At 36.8% G+C, this 19,570-nt stretch overlaps 1 protein-coding gene across 1 annotated transcript in view; it reads left to right on the forward strand.

The window, feature by feature from the left end:
* Positions 1–19,570, forward strand: part of PLXDC2 (plexin domain containing 2) — a 469,270-nt gene that overhangs the window by 240,419 nt on the left and 209,281 nt on the right. Inside the window, exon 4 of the mRNA XM_032425793.1 lies at positions 4,152–4,221. Within this exon, the coding sequence (XP_032281684.1) occupies positions 4,152–4,221 (70 nt within the window). The remainder of the gene's footprint in view (positions 1–4,151; positions 4,222–19,570) is intronic.

A 19,570-nucleotide genomic window follows, 5' to 3' on the forward strand; every position in this document is an offset into this window, starting at 1 on the left:
CTGCTTTCTACAGAGTATAAAGAAGTAGCAAATTCAATTGATTTTATTTATGTCACACATGCTCTTGAAAATTTCACTTCTGAGCTTTTATATTTTTTCCCAGACTATTAATTAATAATCACATGACAGGTTTGCTGAACCCTTCCTCCCTTTGCATGATATATTGCTTAAGGGATGAGATCCAAGACAGGATAATGTGCAAAGTATGGTAATTACACTGTAGTTTCAATATTCTGTTGGCTTTTGTTTATCGTGGCTTTTTGTGACAAATTCCAGGGTTCTGTTAGCCTTTCTGGTTGCAGAAGAGTTCCTTGTTGCATATACAATTTGGGTTCGTTCTTATTTACTTTTATTATGTAGCTGAAGGATGCTTAAGTAATGAGTCTTCTCACACCTAACCAAAATAATTCTTTGTCTTGTCCTCTTTCTCTCAATTGGTGGTACTGTGTCCCCCAGTCACCCAGTTAGAAACCTGTCCTTTTTTCTAGAATATCTTCCTTCACTCCCAATTTAAGTGTCCTTCCAATAATCACGAAGTCCTTCTGGTTTTACTTTCTACCTATATTTTGACCTATCACTTCTGCTCTCGTGGCTTAAGGTCTCATCTGGCTAACTTCTGGTTGTTTCTTTAGAAGAGTCAGTATTAGTGCCATCTGCTCTGGGATAGGTGGCCTCTCTTTGTCCTTACTCTGCCCCTGCCTAGTCCTGCTGTTTATCACTATGTGATATTCCCCTGCACCACTTTGTGAACTCCTTGAAGGAAGGAACTGGGTGGGACTTACTGACTTTTATCCCCAGACCCTGATTTATGGCCTGGCATATATGAGGTGTTAAATAAATGATTGTCAACTGGATGAATGAGCAAATAAAACTTTTCTTCAGCTCCCCTCATGCCTGTTTTATATATCATACTGAGACAAAATAATGATCCAATTATCCAGGAGTAATTATATTGAATATATAATCATTTAGCTTCAAAGCACGTCATAAAATTCTAGTGCATTTTATGTTTGTTTTTGTTTTCATATTGTTTGATTGTATGTGTGTGTTTTAAGGAGGGATAATAATAATTTTCCAAAATTTGCCTTTCAAAAATGAAGGCCTTTTTCTCATCACTTTGTTTTAATCTCAGTAATTAGGACCATTGTCTTTGTTGTCCATCAAACCCAGGTTCCAATTCTAGTTTTCCTCTTGGGCCATTTTTAACTACTCTGATGCTGAGTTAGTTTCACTTTGATACAGTTATTATTTGAATCTCAAGCAGTTGCTTTATGTGTGTGTATAGAGAGAGAGAATGTTAGGTAAGATATAGTAAGAAGACATAACTTGAGCTAAGAGGTCAAAGTAGGACTTTCTGGATGTGATCCTAGCTAGTGCCTGTTGATGCTTCTTCATATTCCTTCTGCCTCCCAGAGTTCATCTGAAACCATGGGAGGCAGTTCTAACATATCAGCAACTTCCCAGCTTAAGTACTGTGTCTCTTCTTTCTGCCTGAGGGTGCAAGCATGGGTAGTCTGGTGGAGGGGCGAGTTAGCCTCCATTCCGTAGGAGATGGGAGTTCATGGATAAATGTCCCAGCCTCCTGACTTCCAAACAAAAGATTCTGAGGCATGTCTTTTCTATTGTTTCTCTGAGGTTCTCCAACGGGAGAACTAACTAGAGCAGTAACATACCTAATAATGTATCTATCACTGGTTTCTCTTTCCTTGTCTCACTTTTCCCACTTTCTTTAGCAAATGCGTCTTGATCACCTTCCAAACAAACTATCTGCCCCTAAATCTTTATATCAGAGTTGATATTTGGAGCACCAACCAAACTGAGCCAAGGCTTAAAGAATGTGGAAGCCATGGCCAACCAAGGTTGAGAGACTATGGCAGTCAGAAGAGATCATGTAGCAGTACCAGACCCAAGATTAAAGGTGACAGTTACAAGGAACTAAAGGATGTTCTAGAAGATTGGCTAGAGCAGAAAATGGGAAGGGAAATTTGTGAGGTAGCAGGGGCCAGTTACTGCTGGGCCTTAGAACTCATGGTCACTATTTTGATATGATGGCAGAGATGGTGGGATCTAGATTGAATGATCTTAAGTGGGAGAGTGATATCCCAGATAGTATGGAGAACGAATTCTAGGGAAAATGGAGCCAACACACTATGAAGAAGTTATTAGGCTCCTACATTTGGGAACTATTACCCACAGAAAAAATGGGTGGATTTCACAAGTATTGAGAAGGTAGCTCTTTCTAAATTTCCATTGCTGTTCCTTAGCAGTGTCCGTGAAGCAGTCATGGTGGTAACTAAGGTAAACTGGGAAACAGTTCAATCATTGATATTACTCTTCATGATAATATAGTAGCAAATTTTCTTTGAGAGCTTATTTACTTCTCAAAAAAGAAAGTCTTTAACTTATGTATTTATGCTTCTCAGTCTTCTTCTAAAAATATTGAAATATTTGTGGTGGCTGAGAAACTAATGTCATATTCTTCTGGTTCATCTGTGGTAGTAATTGATAGAGTTTGTTAGTGATATATGTTTAAACCCAACTTCTACTCTGGAAGTGCGGATGCCAAAGTGATAAATTTTACCAATTTGCCCATGAATATGGAAATAGATTAGAATGTTGAAGAACAATACACCACAGCAAGTTCTTTTATAAAATTATTTTTGATGCCTTTTGTGAGATACATGATTTTGCCATTAAACCTTTTATTTGAGGGTTATTGGTGACCACTCATTTCAGTTAGTGCAGTGAAAATGGGTTTTATTGTTCCCGTTAGTCAGCAAAAAAATAAAAATGGTGATAATCCCTTTCTGAAGATGCAGCTTTCATTAAAAAGGAAGGACGAAAAACTAATTGAAAGTTACTGTAAATTTTGAATCATTAATTTCATGCCAAAATAAGTCATTAGAAATATCTGATGGATATAAAAAAGCAATCATTTGCAAAATTGGAATGAGCAAAATTCAATCTAGGTATACATCTCCACATTTTTTAATTTGTATATTGGGAAAGCTATAATATAGAGATTGTTGAATTTTAACAAAAAGGCCTTTTGCTATAGGTAGTTTGTATGTGCTGTGGGGCTCTAAACCAGCTAATTACATTCCCTCAGGATTCTTTTATTTCAGTTGGTCATCTTTGTTATAACTCACTGTTTTTCTTGCTTCTTGTCTAATAATAATATATCTGGTTCATATCACTTCACCATGAAAAGTCTAGGGTTTTTATTTTGCTTTGTTGTGTTTTGTTTTTATTTTACTATATGTATTATGTATATATATTTATTGTATAAATTGTATATATTTTTAATGTATAAATATATATGATATATAAAATGTTAATATATATCTTGTAAATAATATAAATATATAATATATATACTAATAAATTAAAATACATATAAATAAAATAAAAAAACGTCAGTCCCCTTTTTAGAAAAAAAGGGTGAAATTTATGAGCTTTCTTCTTAAGTCTCTCCAGTTTTCTTCTATGCAAAGGAAAAGTAGTTCTCCAGTAACCAGCATTTTTTATTCTTCAACTCTGCTTTTGAAAGTGGATGTAATAAACTGAATCTGGAGAGCTCATTACACCAAAAATAAAAATATCTGCAGGTCTCGATCACAGTGCAAGGTATTTTGTTCCATGAAACTGCCTTTCATTATGGGATATACAGAAGACAAATTGAATGTATAATTGTATAAAATCATTTTTTTGATGTTGTATCCAATGGAACCTGACAGATAACATGCTCTACTATTTTGGAGAAAACTAATCAAACTAAAAAGAACCGTGAAATAAACTGGTCACTGATAACTGAACTGATTCTCAGGGGACACCTAAAAGGCAATAGTGATGTTAAGAGAGAGTAGCTTGAATCACAGTGGAAACTTCCAGATTCCTTTGTAAGGGAAGAACAGACCGACAGACCATAACAGTGCAAATTTTTTTCTTCTCACATACTTCAAACACTTAATTACCAGAAAAAAAAAGAAATTCTTTATTACCATCTAGGACTCAGGATCGAATAGCCAACTGCAATCATAGTCGTGCAAAGTAGAAGCATCATTTTTTTTTTTTTAAGTGGAAGACTTTTCATTTTACATTTACTATTATGCACATTATTGATTTTCTTTTCTGGTTGTTGTTCCTTGCAGAGAGTGAATCTGTCCTTCGATTTTCCATTTTATGGCCATTTCCTACGTGAAATCACTGTGGCAACTGGGGGTAAGTGGTTTTCTACCCATTCACCCTAAATAATCTATAGTTTCACTATAGTTATTATTTTTAATTTACTTTACATTTCAAGGGGGACACTTATTGGGAAAACCATTGTCTTCTATCACAAAGTCATGGGTGTAAATAAAACCTAAGAAAGAGTAGAGCTATTAGAAAAACTTTTCAGAAGAAAAAAAAATGTAGTTATAATAATTTTCAGCTTGGATTCATCCATTTTCCTTCTACTTTTTTCCCCCTTCTTCTTCCTTCTATGTTTTAATTCATTTTTGGTAATATGGTAAGACTGCATACATGGGAAGAGACCTAGAAAAAACAAAAAAGGTGATTAAGGAAGTTGTTACAGTATTTTTCTTTTCTCTTAATATACAGAATTGATTGATGTAAATATATATAGACACACCCCACCTCATGTATATTAGCTTTAATTATTTGGGTTCTCCCCCAACGCCTTTAATGCCACTTATGTTGACTGAGCACTCATTTGAATTTTAAAAATAAGCACTGAGATTCAGTTTGTAATCTTTTAGTTTTATTTTTCTGCACAACCTTTGGAGGTTACTTTAGAGATTAGCAATACCCTAGAAAGGCAATTATTGTTCCTTATAGTATATCCCAGAAGTCAGAAAAAAATGTAATCCTTAAGTGCTACTAGCAGAGATAAGCAAAAGGCCAGAGAATATCCCTGTATTCTGACAGAAAAACATAAAAATTGGAAGCCTAAGTAAAGAAGTAAGTTAAAAGAAATCCAGAATTGGGAGGAAATCTGCAGAGTGCCCATGCCTAATGCACCAAAGACCAGAGTCCTTTTCCTTCACTGGTTTCATTACTGCTCTTCCAAATGGTAGGAGAATCATGTTGATCACTACTGCCATATTTTAATATAAGACTTAGAATTATGTAGGATTCAGGATAAGCTTTGTAACTGGAAATATCAACAAGCAAATAAAAGTTTTTGAGTACCTACTCTGAGCAATGGTAAATAAAGGTACCTCTGCCTTGGGATTACATTGTCTATTGGACTATTAGAGTGAAGCAGAATGTGGGAGTTCCTTAGAAAATACAAATCATGAAATACGGGTTTTCAGGGATGACAAAGCTCAGACAGCTGTGAAAATCCTACAAGACTTTATAGAGAAATTACTGTTTAAGATCTTTCTTAAAGGACATCTCAATCTCAAAGGTTGTGTAGGGAAGGAAGAGTAGGTCCCATGGAAGAATATCTTGAGTAAATATACAGAAGAAGAAATGGGTAAGGTGTATTTAGGATAGCAAATAATTGAGTTTGAGTGAAGCTGAGGGTGGGTTTACCAAAAAAAAGAAAAAAGAAAAAAAACATGGCTTATTAAGATGAGAAAAGTAGATTGGGACGATTTTATATACTGCCTCAAGAGTCAGTTGGAGTCATTAGTCCTTACTTAGGTAAGTGATGAGCTTAAGAAGCTGAATCCAGACATTTGTGTAATGCCTTCAAGTATAAAAAGACTGGGGTTAGTACACATAATTGGGAAAATATTGCAGTAGTTTGTGTAACACATATTGAGGGCCTTGGCAATTCTGTGGCTTCAAACAGAGAAATAATGCTGTCAGCCAAAATTACAAACTCAAGCAGAAGAGCTGGTTTCAGGGAATGCCAGTGGCTTCAGTTCTGAAACTATTAAATTTTGTGTAAAGAAAGGACTAAATATGGGGCATCTGGGTGGCTCAGTTGGTTAAGCATCCAACTCTTGATTTCAGCCCAGGTCCTGATCTCAGGCTTGTGAGATCGAGGCCCGGGTCGGGCTCTGTGCTCTGCATGGAGTCTGCTTGTCCCTGTCCCTCCCCCTATGCCCTCCCTGCCCAAATAAATAAATAAATAAATAAATAAAATCTTTAAAAAAAGGACTAAATATAAGCAGAATTCACACGAGGACCTTGTCTTTTTGAGCTCACTGTGTATTTCTGTGCTATACTGCATGGCATTTAATAGCCATTTAATCCATGTGTTGAAGGAATGAGAGAAAAAGAAAAAGGTAAGGTTGAAAGATCACCCCGACACCATGAATTACATCATGCTTCCTAGCATCTTTAAAGTATGATATAAGCATGGTTATTTTATAATATGGCATATTTTCTGACATTTGGGTTACTAGTGTTCCACTGAATTTTAAAAAGTGAATTCTTAATCACACTTGTTCAAAATCTATACACACAATGGTAAAAATATGGGCACCTTTGATTTTCAGCTTCTCAATTGTTTTATCCTTAAAAATCATGTCAGTGATTCAGCCAATATAAACTAAGATTTCCCTTAGCTGAGTTGGTAGGAAAAAAAAAAAAACACAAATAAATAGCTATATCAACTTTACTGCTTCAAAGTACCACTTTCCTTTGAAAATATCCTCAAAATAAGTGAAAAATCCGGTGTCTTGAATGATCTCTATCTTCTTTGAAGAAAACACTATTGTAAAGAAACTCTTTCTTTTTTCTCGACTTAAAATACGCTAGCCTGGAACTTGCATATATAAATCCATACCCTGTTTAAAGAGACACAGTTGAGATAATTTAGACATTTACCTGAGTTCCTTCAAAATGAAACCAGAAATCTCCTGTAAAAGTTTTCAAAATGTTTTTTTTTTGTTTTTTGGGTTGTTTTTTTTTAAGATTTTATTTTATTTATTTGACAGAGAGAAAGACAGCGAGAGAGGGAACACAAGCAGGGGGAGTGGGAGAGGGAGAAGCAGGCTTCCCGCGGAGCAGGGAGCCCGATGCGATCCCCATAAACCCTGGGATCATGACCTGAGCCGAAGGCAGACACTTAACGACTGAGCCACCCAGGCGCCCCTCCTGTAAAAGTTTTCAGCTAAATAAATAGCTTCTTTGCACTTCTATTGTTCATTTATTCAGTCAGTATTGATGGAGTCCCTACTGTGTGAAAGGCACAGTATGTGATACTTCGCTGTATGCAAAGAAGAATAAATTACGGGTCCTGCTCCAAAGCTTAGAATCTAAGAAGAGAAAGGGGTATATGACTAAGTGTAAGAGGAAGCTCACTGTAAATGTGGTGAAGCAGAAGGTTGCTCCAAGAGGAGACCATCCCTGTTGGGCCAATCAAGAGCAGGTTTGTCACACTGGCCTTAAAGGAAGGTAGAAGTTTAGTAGGCAAAGAGGCAGGTGGAAAAGACATGGAGAGGGGTGGGGTGGTACAGACAAGGGGATGCTGAGCTAAGGGACAGTGCTGAACCTATAGTGAACATATGTGGAGGATTGACAAGTGTATCTGTTTATCCTGAATGGAGGATTGGAGTTAGAGTCTAATGAGGAGAGATGGGAGGAGGGATGGGAAATACCTTGAACATTATAGATTTGCATATCCAGCAGGTATCAGGGATTTTTGAGTAGAGAGCAGATCTGGCCTGTGCTGGCATTGGAAAGCAGGGTAATGGGGGGAGGGGCGGGTAGAGGCCAAGAACGCACTTAGCAGCAAGGCTTTGGGTATTTCCGCAAGGGCTGCAGTGCCTTGACCAGGGTGGGTACAGTGAAGAAGGAGAGAAGGGGCCAGTGCAAGACACATCGTTGAGTTCTTTCATCATTGTGGTTGTGGAGGTTTCTAGGCACGTGGTGAGTAAAACTAAGAACAGCTTAAAAGGGGACTGTGAACAGACTTTTGATGAATCTCTTCTGTGATTGACTAGGTGTGAGAGGCAGATGGACCTATCTCAGAAATGCTCGTCACATTAGGAATCTTGAAAAAGTTATTAACCATGAATGGCTTGGGAGAAAAGTAGAAACGGTGAGTGAGGTTAAGTCAAGTTGACTGCAGGCCATTCTAAATAGACAGGGGACTGGGATTTTTAAAGAGCGACACATGGGTGTCTGTGAAGCGGAAATGAATATTCTATTGACTGTCAGTTCTCTTCGATTGTGTCTACAGATTCCTCTTGAACTTGTTTTTACATTGGATTGGGGAAAAAGAAAATGAAATGTGAAAGTGGATATTTTCAACCACAATCTCCTTCGTTCCTACCACACCGTTTTCCCATTTCCCATGCCTCCTTAAAATCCAGCCCCCACCCCTCCTCTCTTTCTCTGTTTACAGAGACACAAATTTCTTTAAGACTGAAATGACCTTAAAGTGTCTGTGTTACTGCTAAGATCAGCACCATTTCAAAACAGAAAATAGTTTAAAAATACAGACATCTACATAATTTATTGTGACCCATCTTTGTATTTAAATATATGTATTTCATTATGAACAGACTTAAGTTTATAGTTAAAAATGTAAATAAAAACTAAATATTTGGCCATTTATTTATAAATTATAAACATGGATCTTTGTTTGTTAAGCATTTTAATTTTCAAAGGCTTCAATCATCCATACAAATAACGCACAAAATGAATTGGAAATACCATCTTATTTTCTGGTTCACTGGTAACAGAATCTGAAAGCATTCATTTATCTTTTTATTTAAAAGATACTTCAGAATACAAATACTCCAGGCATTAAAAAAACTAGTATTCTGTGCCTCTTATGAAAACATTTCCATTAATGGCACCACTAAGCTGTGCTGTTTGCAACAACACAGCGTAGTGGATATCACACTGCTTTCATTTTCTTGCTATATGAATACTCTAATTGGTTCTTTTTCATTATTAGGCTGCTCAGGTGGTCTTTTAAATGTTTCAAAAAGTAGATTTAAGTGTGAGGATTTGATTTTTAATTCTTGTGACCATCACTTGTAATGATACCTTTTTCATGAGCCCATCCTTGGTTACATACACTAACTACGATGAGAGAAGAGCTGGGGACAGGTAAGTGATGCTTTCAAAATCATGGGGAAGATAAAGGGTGACAATATCCAGAAAAATCTGACCCCAGAATTTAAGTATGTAGGCAGATGCTGGTTCATAATTAAAATTGTGTGTGGAATTACAGGCAGTTGTATGCAAGATTAGGAATCAAAGATGACATAAATTAAAAAGGTAATGGTGAACAGCTATTACTCACCTTGATTGTATGAGGGATTTGCCCTCCCTTCCCTTCTACATGAATTTCTAATTGGAGGTTTGGAGTTTTTTCTCAGGGTACAAAAGCAGTTTTATTCACACTTCTCTGTTTTCTTTTTCCAGTTTTTTGTTTTTTTGATATAACTGACATACAGCACTGTTTTCATGTAAGGTGTTGAATATTAGATCTATTTTATTTCATTTGCCGCGTGGTAACTAACGAAATATAAAATGTTCATTATGTCATCGGTGTTTAAGATATGAAAAATCAGAGCATGGCATTAAAAAAGTCAAAAAGACAAAAGTAAAATATTTACTTTCCTTCTTTCCCTGCCTCCCATTCCATGTATTCCCCTCCCAAGAAAAAACAACCATTACTCTTTGAGCAATGGTGCTATGTTAAATTCAAATTTAGAGTAATTTCCTAAATTTGATCTATAATCATTTGGGGTTTTTTTTTTTCACTTTAAGAGAGGTTAAAAAAAAAAAAGAAAAATAGTGAGTATTATTTTGATTGGGTTTTCTGGGTGTGTATTAGCAAATCTTCCAGCTTCTTTTTTTGTTCTCTTTCAAATAGTCATATTTTAATTGTAGTCCCAAGTAATATTTCATGCTTTTTAGAGGGACTTGATTAATAACAGTTATAACAGGCTTTTTAAGAGTGAAAGAGAGTTAGTTATTACTCATGATGATTGATTTAAAAATACCAAGTCCGTCGTCTTTCAAGTGTATAACCTCATAGAACAGAACTGAATGCATCCATTAACATTCTGAATCTAGTGAAAAAGTGAAGGGAGTTATTTTGTCTTTTATTATTATTATTATTATTACCATTGTTGTTATTATTAAGAGAAAGCAGAAGCTATGGGTCTCTGGAGATTTGATGCATGAAGGGAAGGTACTGAAGGGATAGATGCAGGACAAAATAAAGCCATCCCATTCGGTTCACTAATTTAAAGTAACAAACAAGGTCTCAAGGATTCCTGGACAGAAAGATAAGTTTTGTGTTGTCTGCTTTGCTGTATCTAAATGATTCTCTGAGACATACCTCTGAAAACCTGAGAGAGTTCATTTTAGCAGTCCTCCTAGATGATTGACTGTTCCCCAAACTGTCTAGTGTCCAGAAGTAAATTTGGTAGATTCACCAACATTGCTACATTTCTTTTCACTGTGACTTTATGAACTGCATGTTCTCAAGCCCCTTTGTTTCTTCTGTGTATCGACACATCATATTCCATTAGCACTGAGTCCTTGGTGCCAGGGGTAAGTGTGGATGGAGATTAGAGCAATAGGAGAGGGGCCACCCAGGAAATAAACTCAAGTCAATAGGAATGAGCAAGAAAAATATGAGAGGCAGAAATATGGGCAGAACAAAGGAAGAAAATTCTAGAAAAACAAAAAGGAGAGGACCATTAATGCATGGTAGTTAAGTCATGATTGGGGACAGGAATGGGGAATGTTGATCAGCCAGGATGAGAGTCTGGGTGAAAAGCACATTCTCCAGATTTAGCACCTTCCTTTGCCATGACAGCCGCAGAGGAGTCTACCCATCACTAGTGCTTAGACATTCACCCAGGAACATTTGCCTCTGGAAAGCACCATTTATCCTCTCGGGGATCCAGGCTTTATTTGAAACATTGGCAACAAATATTTTGCTTGCATCCTGTCCTAGTCACTTCATCAATAATTCAGAAAAATAACAATATTGCACAGATGCTCAAATATATCACCCAATTGAAAACAAAGGGAGTCTAGGTAACTGATTGATAAGGTAGCAGTCCACACCAGCTGCTCTAGCATTGTCTGATCCTGGAAAAGAAGGGGAGAAAATACTAAGCACTTCAGGTCTGACTTGGGACCCTAGCCAGTTCAGGAATAAATTCAGAAAAGCTCCCTTAATTCCTACTAAAGCCAGCAAGTGAAATTCAGTTTTTTGGAGAAGCAGTCTGGCATCTAGGTTAAGATAAATAGAATCAAATCTGAATATATAGGTCCGTAAGTCAAACTAGTCATAGCTGTTGTAATCTTTAACAAATTCCTTTCTCTCTCTCTCTCGCCTCGATTTTCCAGTCTATAAAATAGCATAATAAAAGTACCTCCCTCAGAAAGATTTTTGTTCAAGATTAAGTTAACTAATAATCTGTTATTGATACCTATTTCATAGAAAATGCTAATTAATAGCATATATTATTATTACTGTACTTTTATATATGTTAATTTTCCTCTTTTATCCTTTTCAAAATACTTCTTCCATAAAGCTGTGCTTGCTTATTAAAGTAGTTTGTTTTGTTTTCTTTGATGACATTATCCATATCTCAGAGAATGTGTAGGGACTTAACTTGTCACTATCTCTAACCACTCCTTTTAAAGACTGGCTCATCCATTCCTGGGTGGGAGGTATAAAGGGTCTAGATGACTTGGGAGGTCCTCTTTATCAGCATAGGCATATCTGTCATCTCGAACTGCAGTGCAGAATCTCCTCTAAAAACCTCCCAATGCTGACATTCTGTAACTCTGATTGTCTCAGAATTTAACAATTTTGTAATTGCATGGCAGAAGAATCTTGAAATGTTTCTCTAATTGTGGTATGATAGGGCTATAACTGGATAACAGTCATTATTATAATCAGCAGGCCACACATATCATGCTTTGTATTCTACACTTTGTATGACAAGAACTTTAAGGACAAGTCATCAAAGCATAAAGTTAGTTATGGCTTAACTGATGGAAATCCCCTCCCAGCAGCATCCAGATTGCCTTTTATAGATTTGAGATTCACTTAATTGCTAGTAACCAACCTGAAAATATATTGAAGACATAACCACAGATGCAAAATTAAATATTTATCTAGTTAAATTTATGTGTGATGCTTTGCCTTTGAATTAGGAGACACATCTCTTTATGGGTACCCGTTATTTCAATGCTCACCATTATTTTCAGGATCTTTTCTTATTTTTTAACACTTCACAGAAAACCAGTAGGTGTACTGTGAAAACAGCTCAAAATGCTGTTCTCATTTTAACTGATACAGCTCTGAGGCTGAAACATAGTATTAAAAAATAAAAATTCTAAATGTTTTGTTGGCTATTTCTAATGTGGTTATGGTCGGTTAAGATTACATTGTTGGTCTGACTAGCTGGGGGGGCTACAGAGATATTTTCATTTAATCTGCTTGGATTATTGTTCAAATGAGAGGTTTCTGCTGAAGGCGAAGATTAAAAAAACACTTTCTAATTGGTTTATTGTCAATATCCTCAGCTACTTTAAAAAGCAAGCATCATTTTAGTTAATAACTTGCAGAGAAAACCCATAGCACTTTTAGATTACTGTAGAAAAATAAGAAATTAGGAGAATTCCGAAAACTAGATTTTGCAAAAAAAAAAAAAAAGGATTATGTAAGTGTTAAAGAGTAAAAACTCTTTAACATTTTTTTAATTGTGGTTAAAATATAAATAGGGTAAGAGTTACCATTTATGGGTTTACTATTTATGAAGTTTTAGTCATTGAGCTCAGCTCTGACTTTTATTTTCCTCCTGTTTTTTTTTTCTTTGAAGTAGTAATTCTCTAAGTAAGTTATCAGTTTCCTCCAAAATGCACTCAAAACACAGCTACTCCCCAAAACTTTACACCAGTGCACTCTTGTAAGGAGTGTTTACTATTCTCTCTTTTTACCTTTCCAGTTCTCAATAATTAGAGATTATTTTGAAAAAGTTTTTAAAGCTATTTTTTTAGCATTAAGTAAAATCGAATAAAACTGATTATACAATCTGGAAATTATTGAGTATTCCTAACTTGTATACAATTTAAAAAGTAAGACTTATGAGGGGTGCTTGGGTGGCTCAGTCATTAAATGTCTGCCTTCAGCTCAGGTCATGATCCCAGGGTCCTGGGATCGAGCCCCGCATCGGGCTCCCTGCTCATTGGGAAGCCTGCTTCTCCCTCTCACACTCCCCCTCCTTGGGTTTCCTCTCTCAGTGTCTCTCTCTCTGTCAAATAAATAAATTTTTAAAAAATCTTAAAAAAAAATAAGACTTATGAGATGTTACGCAACTAAAAATTAAAGTTATAAGGTGGTGTGTTAACATGGAAAGAATGCTTATGATGATTATCAAGATATAAAATTGTAATTACATAAAATAGTATTATTTTAAAATACCATGCAAATAAAATGGAGGGAAAAGCAATGCTGGTTGTTTTGTAATGGTGGTTATTTTTCTATTTCTGAGTTTCCAAATGTTAAGTTGAAAATAAGGTCATATTTCAATCCTTATATTTATTATTATAAAAAGTAAATAGGAATCTGACTTCTTTTCAATGCAGATGGCTACCAGTTTATTTTAACACCATTTATTTTTTGTATTTGTCCCACTGATATACAATGCTGTTGCTAAAGTCTTTTATTTTTCATAGGATTTGAAATATATTATGTGGGTTAACCTGATTTCTTCTCTCATAAATATAAAATACACTAGAAGAAAACTAGAGAGAATTACTTTGTAATCCTGAAATTAGGAATATTTTACTAAGAATACAAAACCCTCAGGCTCCTGGGTTGTTCATTCAGTTAAGCCTCCAACTCTTGGTTTCGGCTTAGGTCATGATCTCAGGATGGTAGATTAAGCCCCACATTGAGCTCCATACTCAGGGTGGAGTCAGCTTTAGATTCTTACCTCCTCCCTCTCCCTCTACTCCTCCCCCTCTGCTCCTTCTCCCTGCTTACACAGACTCTGTCTCTCTCTCTCTCTCTCAAAAAAAAAAAATAATAATAATAATAATAATACAAGACCTAGAAACCGTAAAAGAAAATATTGACAAAACTGTGTATATTAAAATTTGCACATATTAAAAATTCATGGCATTTAAACATCAAAATTTAAGAACAAAGAAATAAAAACCTAGGAAACTATTTGCAACATGCACGACAGTCAATGGGCTATATTCCTTAATATATAAAGATTTAGTGTAAGGAAAAGATAAATATGGCAACGAAGCAATGAGCAAAGGCAGTTTATTAAAAAGGAATTACAGGAACTTCTGATTTCAGTTCCCCATTACAAAGATCTTAGAACTTGTCATTCTCAATCTAACAACAAGAAAAAGCTACCTAAGCTGAAAATCAGTAACTTTCAATGGACCCATCAGAGAGCTGAGCTTATAGGACGAACCACCATCCCTAGAATCTGGAGAGACAGGTGTAGGCATCTGAGCAGAAGCCACCGGCAGCAGGAATTGGTAATAACATTTAAATGGTAATTTCAAGATTTGGAGTGTGCATTAGCCTAAGAGTAAGAAACTCCTGGAGTCTCTGGTCTTAGGGAGGCCCTTAAGCTTGTATGGGCTTGACTTCCAGGAGCCCCATCATCAGGTCCTCAGAGTGAGGATCTGAAAAGGGTCCCCTCATAGCTCTGCTGGGAGAGAGGAAGAGTAATCATTGTGGAATACATATAGAACTTTCTCCAAAACAAAGGCCTAATCTTCAGGGAAAGATTTTTTCCTAGGGCCTTAGCCTAGCTAGAAGATGCTTTTGTGTTTCCACTTAGAGCTGCCTGGAACCTTCCTGCCTCACATAGGGGAAGATAACAATAACAATACATGGTCAACAGGACTCAGGGCTTCCCGTAAATAGATTGAGAATGCTACAGCTGGGGCGGCAGGGTGGGGGGGACACTATTGCACTAGAAAAAAACTTTGAAGGTCACAGCCCAAGGACATAGGCCCTTTAAAGACTGAGAAACTTCTAAAATGGAAATTTGAAGGGAAGAAAGAATGGGGAAAAAAAATCAAACATCCAAGAACTATGGGACAATAATAAAAGATGTAACATATACATAATTGGAATATCACAGGAGAAGAAAGAGTAGGAAAAAGAAATATTTGAAATAATAGTGGTGAAGAACTTCCCCAAATCAGTGACAATCATCAAGCCAGGAACTCAGCAAACACCAACCAGGAAAACAAACAAAATAACACACTTAGGCATATATTTTTTAAACTGGGGGAAAAAAAGCAAAGAAATAATCTTAAAAGAAGCCAGAGAAAACCACACCTGACTTCCAAATACCCAACAGTACCTCTCAAAACTGACAAGGTCATCAAAAGCAGAGGAAAGTCTGAGAAACTGTCAAAGCCAAAAGGAGCCTAAGGAGACATGACAACAAAATATAATGTGGTAACCTGGGTGGGAACCTGGAACAGAAAAAGGACATTACGCAAAACTAAGGAAATCTGAGTATGTTTACTTTAATAATTTTGGTGGTAATTATGTATCACTGTTTCATTAATTTTGACAAAGATTCCATACTAATAGGTGTTAATGATATGGGAAACAGGGTGTCCAGGATATTGAAAGACTCTGTACTACCTTTGCAACTTTTCTCTAAGTTGAAACCTAATTTAAAATAAAAAGTTATTTTTAAAAGGGAAATACAAGTGGCTGCTCAACGTGGAACAATATGTCATCTCACTGCTAATAAGACAAATGCAAATTAAAACTATAATGGTATATTATTTCCACTCATGTGGTTTAGAAAGATTTTTAAAGAGCAAGTTAGAGAAATCAAAAAGGTTTTGGTGGGTTTTTTTTAGGGTATGGAGAAAAAGGTACTCTCAAGCATTGCTGGTGTTATTATCTATTAAAATATAAAATGTAGGGGCGCCCGGGTGGCTCAGCTGTTAAGCGTCTGCCTTCGGCTCAGGTCATGATCCCAGTGTCCTGGGATTGAGCCCCGCATTGGACTCCCTGCTCGGCGGGAAGCCTGCTTCTCCCCCTCCCACTCCCCCTGCTTGTGTTCCCTCTCTTGCTGTCTCTTTCTCTGTCAAATAAATAAATAAAATCTTTATATATATATATATATATATATATATATATATGTATATAAAATGTATAACTGACACTGTCATTTCTAGTTCTAAAAATGGGTCATATAGGTGCACTCCCATGTGGGTAAACTAATGTATAAGGATATTGATTGCTAAAGATTGGAAACAACCTGAATATCTATCAATAAGAATGTTCAGGTTAGGACAGATGAACTAAAGGATTGTGTACCCATGGAATGGAGGACCATGGAGTCTTTGAACAGAATGAGACCATTCTCCATGAAAGGTACAGAAAAGTGTCACACAACAAATGTATGTGTATGCATGTATATATTTACTGGTATGTATTTATACATACATAAGCTACCGCTGAGATGATTTGGAAGAATGTGTATATGCTTTCAAGTGCATAGAAAGATCTGTAAGGATATACAAGAAACTATTAATAGTACTTATCCTTAAAGAGGAGGATTAGTGGATTGCTGGAGACCAGGAATATGAAGGGGATATAATTTTCACAATCATTTTGCATTTCAGATCTTTACTATGTGCATGTATTACCCTTTCAAACACCATTAATATTTAAAATTCTTACTGGTAAGAATTGATAAGGAGTAAATTCGCACAGTACATTGTATTTCTTTTCATGCAGTATGATCTTATATATTTATCAAACAAGATGAAAATGTTAAGAGTATAAGGTATAAAGCTTTTTTCATTATTTTTGTTTCAAAATTTCTTATGTTTCCGAGTTCCAGGTAGGGGCGATTGTTCATAAAATTGCCGTTTTAAGAATATCTGTTTAAATTTTTTGCTGAAGGATTTATCAATGCCGTCCTAAAACATAGAAACCACAGATCTCTTAATATCTCTGACATTCCTGAGAATAAACCTGAGTTAATATCAAATTGTGGAATATGGCAGTGAAAGGAGAGCAGAAAAGGATTTTAATGATTTTTGGCTTAAATGCTGCAGTGATATTAAGACTAGTAGATATCCCAATCTAATTAATCAACACATTTTTAGGTTATTAGCAACTGTTTAGCTAACACTACAATAATTAGAAACTGAGAACAAATTCCTGGGTATTTTCTGAGGAGAAATAAGAAGATGTAAGTAGTTTGTATCTGTTACCAGAAGTCTTGCAGATTTGGCAGCAGGAAGCACTGGGGTTCTGGGAACAGACCCATGAGCAAGGGCAAGAAAATTAGAAATGAGTAAGGCCAGACTTGGTGGAGTTCCTCTTTCTGTGGCCCTGGGACACATTTATTTCAGGATGTTGTTATGGACTGAACAGCTGTGTCCCCCAGAATTCATATGTTGAAGCTCTAACCCCCAGTGTGGTTCTATGTGGAGCTAGGTCTCTAAGGGAGTAAATAAGGTTAAATGAGGTCATCGGAGAGGGCCCTGGTCCAATGGGATTAGTGGCCTTGTACAAAGAGCCACCAGAGAGTTCATTCTCTCCCTGGGCACATTCAGAGGAAAGACCACATGAGGACTTCGTGAGAAGGTGGCTGTCTACAAGCCAGGAAAAAAGCCCTCAATAGAAACCAAACATGGCTGGAACCTTGATCTCGGACTTTCCAGCCTTTCCAGAACTATGAGAAAATTAATTTCTGTTGTATAAGCCACCCAGTCTATATTTTTTTATGGCAGCCTGAGCCAACTAATATAGATGTCCAAAGGTCTTAGTGACTCTGGGCTTCAAACTCGGCAGGAGTCAACTCCAGAAATACAGACTTTCTGGAACAATGTGATACTTAAATTCTCGGCACTGTACTAATTCTGAGTAACCTGTCTTTTAGCCAAACTAAGAATCAGGAGCCAGCCTCCTCCGAGAAGCAGAAGCTTGGCTGGGTTTCAGGACTGGCCACATCAGGGTGGTAGAATGAGAAGGGAGAGTGATACGTGCATGCAGCCAAAGCAGAGAGTCATTCTGATTCATCGAGACACTGTGGGAGGTGGGTAGATGGCTGCTTCTCAGCGAAGGCATAGGGTCAGGCCAGAAGAGATGAATTTTTTTGCAGACCACATGATCACTCAAAAAGGACAGACATAGAGGACAACAGACAGCTGTTGGCTGCCTTTTGTAGATACACTATTGCACAGAAGGAAACACTGGCCCGATGGGACTGGCAAATACCTTGATCTAGTATGTGGTCGAGAATGTGTACAAGGAAGGATTTCAGGACCAGCTACTGGAGGTGCTGAGGAAAGCAGTGGTAGAAGTAAGGAATTTCATTAGTTCTGTGTCTGCAAAAGTATCTCTATTGAGAAATCTGTGGCTTTTCAAGTATTGTCCAAGTGGCTTCCTTATTTCAGTGTATTCCTTGGCCAAAAAATAACTTGTCTCTTCTATGTCCACACAGAATATTTAAATTATTTGCCTTTTTCTGTACACATACAGATGGCACACTTTCTGGTCAAAGATGAAAGCATGCATTGCTTTCTCCTCAAGTGATGATGGGGTGTTTGTACAATGGTTGGTCTTCAGTGTTTCTCCTGCAGCTTCGCACCCTTAGTACCAGGCTCACACCTGTTGGGGGAGGGAGGGATGCTGCTATTCAATTCCGTTTTTAAAAATTTTATTTTCATAAACTGAACGGCAGCCATGTTTTTCAACATTTCATGCTTGGCAGGTGGCTGCCCCTGAACTGATAAAACGTTAGAATGAGTAACAGACTGCCTCAGAATTACCTGGGGTTTCTTATAAATGTGGGTATCTGGGCCCTGCACCAGACCCGCTCACATGGGCTGCTGTAGAATTTCTGTGTAGGAGGGGCGAAGCATCAGCCACCTGGTTAGGTGAGGGATGAGCCTAGTAAAGGGTCTTTAAGCTGAGATTGCAGAGCATGCACACTGTTTTTGCATAGATTCTGTTTCATTTTAATAAAAAGAGCAAAATTGTCTAACATTTCTCTTTTCAAAATACATGTAAGGTCTGTATTTTAAGTAATTGTCATTTTACTGGGGAGATAAGGCAAAGCTGATGTGGAGGGTGGAAACTAAAAGCCCCATCCCCAGCCACCTCTAGGCACCCACATTCCCTACTAGATTAGCTTTGTAGCAGCAGGACCCAGAAATCTGAGTTTCATCAACTCCCCCGGTGATTCTCATGTTTATTATGCTTGCTAAAGGGACAAAACACATTTTAAGAAACACAGTGCCTTTATGTAACTCACATTTGGTCAGGAGACTCCGTAGTAAAAAAGAATTTATAAAAAACCTTTCTATTTTCACCATAGAGAAAGCAATTAGAGGTTTTAGGCATAAATTCAACTACAGCTGCCTATAAAACATAAGAGGAAAAAAAGTCACTACTCATCCCTAGATAGCAGATCTAATTACTTTCTTGTAATAGTTTGACAGGTCAAAATTTAGACTACAGAGCACAGGATTGCCCTTCCAAGGCTCAATGTTACCTCTGTTTTATGTCTGTCCTTCAGAGTTTCTCACTGGAGACATGTACTTGTTCTCCCTTTTTTGTGGTCTGGCAGTATGCAGAGATAGCTAGTGCCTGATGTCTTTCATTAAC

This window comes from Phoca vitulina, unplaced genomic scaffold (assembly GCF_004348235.1).
Source record: "Phoca vitulina isolate PV1807 unplaced genomic scaffold, GSC_HSeal_1.0 scaffold33, whole genome shotgun sequence".
NCBI lineage: Eukaryota > Metazoa > Chordata > Mammalia > Carnivora > Phocidae > Phoca > Phoca vitulina.